The sequence below is a fragment of the Rutidosis leptorrhynchoides genome, chromosome 1 (assembly GCF_046630445.1).
Source record: "Rutidosis leptorrhynchoides isolate AG116_Rl617_1_P2 chromosome 1, CSIRO_AGI_Rlap_v1, whole genome shotgun sequence".
NCBI classification, from domain to species: domain Eukaryota; kingdom Viridiplantae; phylum Streptophyta; class Magnoliopsida; order Asterales; family Asteraceae; genus Rutidosis; species Rutidosis leptorrhynchoides.
The window spans coordinates 541,550,895-541,559,980 of NC_092333.1; the positions used below are offsets into that span (position 1 = coordinate 541,550,895).

At 34.3% G+C, this 9,086-nt stretch overlaps 1 protein-coding gene across 1 annotated transcript; it reads right to left on the minus strand.

Annotated features, from left to right (window-relative positions):
• Window positions 1-2,505: 2,505 nt before the first annotated feature.
• LOC139878408 (MOB kinase activator-like 1A) lies at window positions 2,506-5,014 on the minus strand. Its single transcript, XM_071865365.1, has 7 exons — window positions 4,882-5,014; window positions 3,820-3,868; window positions 3,625-3,733; window positions 3,417-3,510; window positions 3,131-3,264; window positions 2,882-3,045; window positions 2,506-2,769 (listed from the first exon to the last, which is right to left on the minus strand). The coding sequence occupies exons 1-7, from the start codon at window positions 4,905-4,907 to the stop codon at window positions 2,698-2,700; spliced, it is 648 nt and encodes a 215-aa protein (XP_071721466.1). The 5' UTR covers window positions 4,908-5,014; the 3' UTR covers window positions 2,506-2,697.
• Between the last annotated feature and the right edge of the window lie 4,072 nt (window positions 5,015-9,086).

The following is a 9,086-nucleotide window of genomic DNA, read 5'->3' on the forward strand; positions in this document are numbered from 1 at the left end:
TATGAACATCGGAAGATTACTATGGTCTAATATCATATTAATATTCGAAATTGGGTAAGATTTACTTTCAAAATGAAACTGAGTTTGTACCGAAACTTGACCGTAAAAGTTCTCGTTTACTTATATGGTTTTATGGACTTCTCTGTTTGTTCTTATGATTAAGTTCTATGTCTCAGTTCTTCTACTTGGTTTAAAATTTGTGTATTGTTGTAAATCAAATATGGAAGGTGATGACACAGGGGTTTGTGAATTGGTATGTAGGTTGTATTCTAGTTGTGTTTGAGTAGAAACAAATTATTTGTCATGAGAACAGTATGTATGCTAATTAACCCAGAATCAATTTCTGTGATAAATTTTACTTCCTTTAATCACACGAGGATGACAGATATTGATCATCAAAATGTACGCCCACTATATAATCGTTTTACATCACAATGATCGAAATAATTTAAAGGGTATAAACGTAAAAGTGTGTATTATTAAACTATATTTCTTTTTCTTATACTTTCTTTCACTTTTTTTCTAACTCGAAAATACATTTACGCTACTTTATTTTACATTATTTTCCATCCTTATTATCTCATGTCCTCTCTACCCCATTCCTTTCTACTCAAAAAAAATCTCGAGAACACGGACTTAATTCGCAACAAATGCTAAATCAGAACCAGAATATATTTCGATTGATATTGATTAATCGACATCACATCTTTTAATCAAAATAGAGAATAGAGATATAGATATAGAGATATAGAGATAGAGATAGAGATATAGATATAGATATAGAGATAGAGATAGAGAATAGAAATAGAGTGTGTACGAGCGAGACAGTTATTTTTGCTCGTAAGCACACACGCAACACGCACTGTGCATGGTGCTTGTTCCTTTTTGCTCGTAAGCACGCACGCAACACGCACTGTGGTGCTTGGTGTTAGGTGCTTGTTGGACAAGAACTTTGAACGAAGGTATATTTTGACTCGTAGCTCTGATTTAGTTATCGTTTGTTGTATGTTCTTCCTTTTTCTAGATAATCGATTGATAAAGATATTAAAGAAAGAACTGAATATCATGAGGTATTAATTGATAGATAATTGATAAAGATATTAAAGGATGGTGAAGAACAGAAGAATAATGAAGAAGAATAATTGTTGAATACTCAACTTGATAATAATAGGAAATACAATAATCAATGAGATCACAATCTCAATGCCAATTTCAGAGATCTAATCGATGGAAACTTCCTGCCGATACAAAACTCACACATAAAACATGACTCCTTTCTCTAACCTTAACCAATAGTATTTATAAGAACCTTCATCATGGGCTTGGGCTTGGATATTGTTGGGCTGTATTTGAAGGATAGCAAATCCTTATCACACTAACTGCTCGATTAACCGAAAAAACAACGCGTAGATCGTAGAGGTTCCACCTTACGACCAATAACATGGCCACTTTTTTGCGGGAGAGGACACCCAACTTAGATCAGAGAACCGAGAGCACAAGAACTGTTTAAAGATCGAACCGTTTCCGAAGCAACGGAAGAGGACTCAAAGGAGATTGAGGCGAATTGTCGACACGGCCAAGATTTGATCTCCTTGATCGGTCTGATTCTCCCGAAAACGTCACCTAGAGCTTCACGGACCCAATCCGATGGAGACAGTACAACCTTTGTTAGTCGAAGAATCAATCGAACCGACAAGAGTGGTGGACGAACCAGGATCTGCAGTGGCCGGATCACCAACATTGTTCCTAACTCCGATGGAAACAGAGGGATTTATGGGGAGATCCACAACTCGTACCAAATCGGAAAAAGAAACATGTGGAAAGAGGGTTGTGGAGGTGGATGGAGTGACCGGTGGTGGTGGAGCCACCGGCGGAGAGTGGTGGTGGAATGTAGGAAGAGGGGGAAAATGGTGTTTGAAATTTGAAAAGCTTTTGGGTTTGGGTTCAACGACTCCATAGAAGTTGAGAGAATTTTTATCAACTGCCCTGTCTAAAAGCCAAAACGTGATGTGATTAATTAATTAAGATCTGTTTATTGAAATAAATAATTTATTGATGTCAAAAAATTGCCGTTAAAAAAAAAAATCTCTTTATTGTAACATAATTTACTCTAAGTTTACAAGTGTTTTTAGGAATTATTTTTAGTTGTGGGATTCTAATAACAGAAGCCATAGAAATGCCGTTCTGCATCTGTCAAGCGTTTGTTTTGTTATCATCAGTTGCACACATTCGGGTGAAAAATGCTAAATCAACTTGTAATTTTGCAACAATTTAGATAGCTACTGCTCCTGAAGATTCAACATAATTTTGAAATCAGATAACATGTGTGTTTGTTGCTGAACAACATATAGTATCAACAACAAATTTGTAACTTATACACCTTATTGACATTGTTCGTTAACTGATTTTGAGCACTTTAGGTTTTTAAATGTTTTGCGTAGACATATTCATGGAATTATGGAACCCCTTTGGCATCATCAACAATAGGTTAATCTCTACAGCTTATTAAAAAACAGGATTTAAAACTATCGAATTTGCGAAAAAAGAAAAAAGAAAAAGGATTGTGAAGACAAAAAAAGTAATGAACAGTTGCTAACAAAAGTTGGTTACTGACTACTGAAGTAAAACTAATAACATATTTGACACAAGATATTAATAAAGATCGCAAAAATAATAACAAAACTAAAAAAACCAGTACTACAACTTCAGGATGGACTCAACAAGCTCATACAGGGGTGCGAGCTCCCCTTGATCGATCAATCGAAATTCCTGCACGTTAACAGAGACTCCATTAATAGGTCTTAATGCTTACGAGTCAACATTTTACAACTAAAGTAGTAAGATAAGAAAATGGGGCAACTTGAATAGATAAATGGCTCACCCATGTGAAGAGGACGAAATGCTTGAAACAAGTATTAAGATGAGCTTCTTCTTTCAAACTCATAATCATCTGAAAATGTGAATGATATATGTGAGCATATACCCTAAACAGCCGCTTAAATACCGTTTTCACCACATCCTGGAAATTGGGAGGAAATGGTGTACCTACATCAATCACGAGTTGGATGAAATCAGTAACAAACGTTTTACTGAAGAATAGATTTGTCGCGTACAATGAACTATCACATACCCAGTTTTTGAGGAAATATTGATTCGTTATCAAGTTGAGTTTCGATCCACTCCATCAAATACTCCACATATTTAGGTGCAGATACTTCTATAGGTTTCTTGATAGAAACTCCATCAGCCCACCTGTACTCATATCTGCAAACACAAAAAGAACAATTAATATTTTATCGTCACAAATCTTTCAAAACCCTTCGTGAAACGTGTGTCAACTACAGATATATTAAAGTTTATCGTTTTCATATAATTTTGACTAAAGAAGGGGGGGGGGGGGGGATTAAACAGGTTACTTTGTTCCAGCTGTCATTGTTGGGCATGTCTCTGGTGTGCAGAACTCGGTGAGAGTACCATAAAGGATATTCACCTGATTAAAGAAATCAACAGCTGCAAAAACAAAAGGTAGTTGCACAAAAAATTAGTGCCGATATACTCAAGATCAAACACAATTATAGAATTATTTGTTAAACTGCATCATATAATAATTGGTAAGGTTCTTACCATTGATTGCCAGCCACTCGTTAAGATCTTCTCCGGGGGGTAAGCGCACAGCTTCCCTTAGATTTCCACTACCCAAAGTTGCATCAATGTGTTGCTTAAGTTGAGCACCCTGCATTTACAAATATTAATCAGATCAAATGAGCTTAATAACAATAAATCCATAACAAATATTCTCTAAAGTTGTGGTTAACTAACCTTACTTCCTGATGGAGCACTTTTTTTGGGTCGAAAAGTCTTCTGGTTTCTGAAACATAAATAATGTGAAGAACTCATCGTCAATTTTTACAAGTAAAGACATTAAAAAGGGATTAACTATGTATTAAAAAAAAAAAAAAACTTTAAGACTTTAAACCGAAAGATCATAGCAGAGCTTGAGACTACAACAAATACGACAAGAGGTAGAATTTGAATATGTGTGTGTGTGTGTGTGTGTGTGTGTGTGTGTGAGTGAAATATATCAGATCTTGAAGACTTTCGATCTTATGAGTCTTTCGCGAAGAAAAAAAATGTAGAGAAGTTATTGAACCTGCCTATATTTCGTGTTAACTATGGTCTTCATATCTAAAGTTTTAAAAAAACTACAACCACAAAGCATCGTTGAATATTCACAACTCTGTTTCTGAACAGAGCATGCCTATCATCAATCTCTCCTGGATATCAATAGTACCATAATGATCGATATAACTACTAAACTTAAATCAACTTTAATACCTAAAAAATAATGAATGAATGATTTAATTGACCAGGCCATTAATTAAGGCATATAAACTAATCAATACAGGTGTAAATGTATCAATATAGGTCCACATACACTAAGTTATTAATATAACTCTAGAAATTTATACAAATCCGTTGTTTAAGGAAAAAAAAAAGTTTAATAATTACTATTACACCTTTTCTAGGTTAATGATTTAAATTTAAACACTTTTCAGTCAAACAAACACTCAATTGTACTTCGCAATCAATTTCATTTATCAATCAAAATAGTAAATTACATAACAAAATGTGACAAATTAACCAACATTAGACATTAAACATATATGATTTGATTAATTACTAATGTTACATTTGTTAATTTTGATTAAAAAAAAAAGTTATAATTAAACGAGAAACTGATGCGAAGCTACTGTTGAATTCGAAACAGAAATATAAATAAATCGAGACACAAACATATATAGATATATATGGTGTAACTGAGTGACATGAATCAATCGTCGTAAATAAAAAGGTAGAGAATTAAAAGCGAAATCGATATACCTGCTACCGAGACCAAAGAGACTCATGATAAGTTAGGGTTTCGAGTACGTCTCTGCGTTCTGTAAGTGTATTTGAGTTTGGTTCATATATATGTGTATATATATATATATATATGTATGTCTAATGAATTATATATATATATATATATATATATATATACACACACAGCCATACAGGTCGTTTTTGAGCCATTGCCATCTTGAGCTTACCTGTCATGGCCAATTCTGCCGCCAAAGCCAACCTTTCCATTTTATATTTTTCAATATCGCCCCCTGTACTATTTGTTTACCCATTTCTGCTCCTTACGAAGAGATGCTCAAAAACCAACATTTTGATATACATCTTTTATCTTTTACTACGTATAATATTACATGGTAACTCGACCAAAATAAAACTTGTTATACATGTAAAACTTAGGTATTTCATTCGAATGACCAAAACATAAGAGGTGTAAATTTATTAAATAGATAAACCTATAATACCCTAATATTTTTTTTTTTTTTTTTTTTTTTTTTTTAAAGACAAGTAGTTGGAAATCACTAACGGGGATAGAACTCACTCAATCATTTTCCAAGCACTCATGCACTTTCGGGCAAAAATTCAAACCACATTACAGGGACTCGATTCTTAAACAATCTTCAGGGGCAGACGGATGGATCAGGAATTCCTGGAATACTGGTAGGTAAAACCTCCCAGACACAATACATAATCGGATAAATACCCTGAATATTTTAAAGAGAGAGACTCGAACCTTAGGCATCTCACCCTAATCCAATACACAATGTATTGGGAGTACCACTGCACCACAAGGGCGGCTACACCCTACATGTTTATCTAATTTATAGTGCAAGTGTATGAAGGGAAATATAACGAAATGATGACGATCGAAATATTTGTAGTCAGGTGGTATTGAAATAATCATCGAAAACAAAAGATTATCAGTGTGTGCTGGTATTTATGTGTGATACAATAAGGCAGACTTGTGTTTGTTCGTCTGTTGTGAGGATTTTTACACCATCAAATATTTGAATTACACCACCAAAAATTTCAAATATTTCCAATAAACCACTAGAATATTTTTCTAAACATTTGGTTTGTTTAGACAAGTAAAAAGTATGTGATCTATATTTGATTGTTAATGGAAAACCAGTTCAATATGACAAAAATTGAATGTTGCAAGGGGTAACATACTCACCTCCCTTGTGTTTAAGAAAAATTAAGGATAATAATGCATAATATAAAACTATGAGGGGTCAAAGTTTGATTTATCAAAGTTTATGGAGAAAGCTTAACTAGTCTTATTTTGTCCTTTTCATTTGATCAACCAACTGATTTTTCAGGTTTATTATCCATAAAATTCAACGTGTAAGATAAAAGATTTTGATACATATGAGAATACTGATATTGTACTAGTCTTATATACATGGCAATACAGGGAGAACTAATTTTAGAGAGAACTGAAACTTGAAACTATTTTAGAGAGAACTGAAATGAAAGATATATAATAACATCACAAACTCAGATTCACATAATTAACTCACGTCACACCACAAAATTACACCACACCACATCACAAACTTATTTATAAAATGAAGTTCTATGACTTCTCTTAACATTAGTTCTCGAGAATTATCCTTTCGACATATACACGTTGTAATACTCAACTTGTAATATGAAAGATTTTTTAATGATACGATCCTGGTAATGTGGGACCCAAATAAATTTGTATTGTTTTTGTTTGGTAGTTGTTTCAGGAAAAAAAACTAAGGAATAAATCAAGAAGAAATAGGATATGAGATGTGGTTAACTAGTGGTGGGGCTGGAATTAAACTAGAATTAGCTGTGTATGATTAGGAATGGCCTGGCCCCTCGGTATGATGCCATGGGACTCCCTTGCCCCTCCCTTCATACATCATACATTGAATTTATTTCAAATCCACCTATTTCTTTACATACCAATTTTGTAGGCCCAATTATAAAGAAATTTAACTTGTATGTATTATGTATTATGTATTATGTCAAATAAAAAAGTGGTACTAAATTTCGTGACAAATTTATTACAAAACTTTGTGACTAGAAACTATAAATTTGATACCCATTGATAACACAGTTGTATGTACAAGTAATTGAACAATAAATATGCAGTCCTAAAGATACGTAATTATGTAAAGGTGCATGTATGTGTGTTTTTGAGTACACAAACATATGGATTGCGCAAAAGCGATAGATGTCATGTAGCGAAACAATCCTAATATGTAAGCAAGTTGTATGTGTAAGTTTGAGCACAAGTTACTTAATTTTGAAGCAAAGCCAGCTGGAAAGGTAATCAGATATCATAGTTTTTTGAAAATAAGTTATTTAAACAAGTTAATATGGAGTTTATGTAGTCATATGATTCCATCTTCTTAAGTGTTTTCACAACAAAGTTATTTATTTTTTGTTACACGTGTAACGTGTTATGTGTAAATAATAAAGAATGAGTGAAAGAATATTAATTTGACGAACCGGGCCTAAAGGACTGGACTTTAGGATCATGCATTAAAGCCTTATTGGTTATAAAGATGGGCTGTTGACCTTAAGAATGTTTTAACATCTGGGCCAGACTAGGCTTAAGATTGATCTTGGGATTAGGCCCATTTGTTTAGATGTGTACGCTAAATATTACTCCGTACGTAGTGTCAGATTTTCTTGTAATACATCTAAGTATGACACTAACGATCACACGATATTGCTTCACGGTGATATATCCTAACAAAAAATCAAAAGCTCAAATTTCAATAAGAAAAAATTGTGTGAATGGTCCGGTAATTTACATCATATGAACTAGTTAATCCTTAAACTTTTTTTCAAGGTAGTTGGTCCTTATGATTTTCAAAATGCGTGTAGGTGGTCTTGTCACTAACGGTCGTTAGTTTTTCTCGTTAAAAATAGTCATGTGCCTTGCACAAGAGGGTAATTTCGTCTTTTACATCACTTTCTTCTTCCAAGTTTTTTTTTCCTTCTGACAAAACCCAAAATCAAAACCACAAAAATTAAAGCCCTAAATCAAAACTCAAAGATTACAACCCTCACAAATTCATTGTTTCTTCTATCTATTGTTTGATTTGAGCTATGAATCCTCCTAATAAACCACCGGATATCATGATTCAACATCTCTATCCTCCAGATATGAGCATTCCACTACCTATTATTCGTAAACTTTAGCTGAAATTAGGGTAAATCGTAGAACTAATAGTCTGTTTTCTCAAATACTTGAATCCGTTCCGGTGGTTGTTGATGATAATCAACAATCAGCTACTGTAACACCTGATATTCTGAATAAATAGCTTCAACATAATTTGGTTTCATGTAAGGGCGTTCTTCGATGCAGGCGATTCATATCATTAGGAGCTTTATGGAGAAGTATAGGGAAAATCAAAAGAACTTACACATAGCGTTCTTAGATTTGGAAAACGCATATGATTGTGTCCCACAGGGTTGATCTGGAAGATCCTCAATGATCGGGGTATCCCGAGTAGATATATTAGAGCTATTAAGAATATGTACGATGGTGAAAAGTCTCGTGTTAGGATGCGTGTGTGAAACACGGAGTTTTCCCGGTAGAAGTGGGTCTACACCAGCGATCAGCACTTAGTCCTTTTCTTTTTTCTTTGATCCTCGACGAGCTGACTCGAAGGATACATGATAACATCCCATGGTGTTTTATTTTTTGCTGGTGGTATTGTTTTAGTATCGGGAACCAAGGAGGAGCTAGATAGAAGACTTGAGCAATTGAGGGAGGCCTTAAAACGAAATGGTATACGGATCCGTAGACAATAAAATGAATATCTTAGGTGCGACTTCGACTGCAATGAAGACGAGCTCAATGATCGGGAGGATACCTACATCGGGGACAAAATATTGCATCCGCAAGACTCTTTTAGACACTTAGACTCAGTGCTCCACAAATTAAGAAGGCTTGACGAGGACGTGACTCATCGTAGTAAGGAATGATGGTTGAAACGGAGAGCATCGACCGAAGTCTTGTGCGATAAGAAGGTACCTTTTAAACTAAAAGAGAAATTCTTCAAGGTGGCAATTAGACCCACCATGCTATACAGATCATAATGTTGCTGGCCATTGAAAAAGGCTCGGGTAAAAAGGATGGAAGTGATTGAGGTGAGGATGCTTACATGTCAGATTTGTTACCAAATGGGATTAGGGAG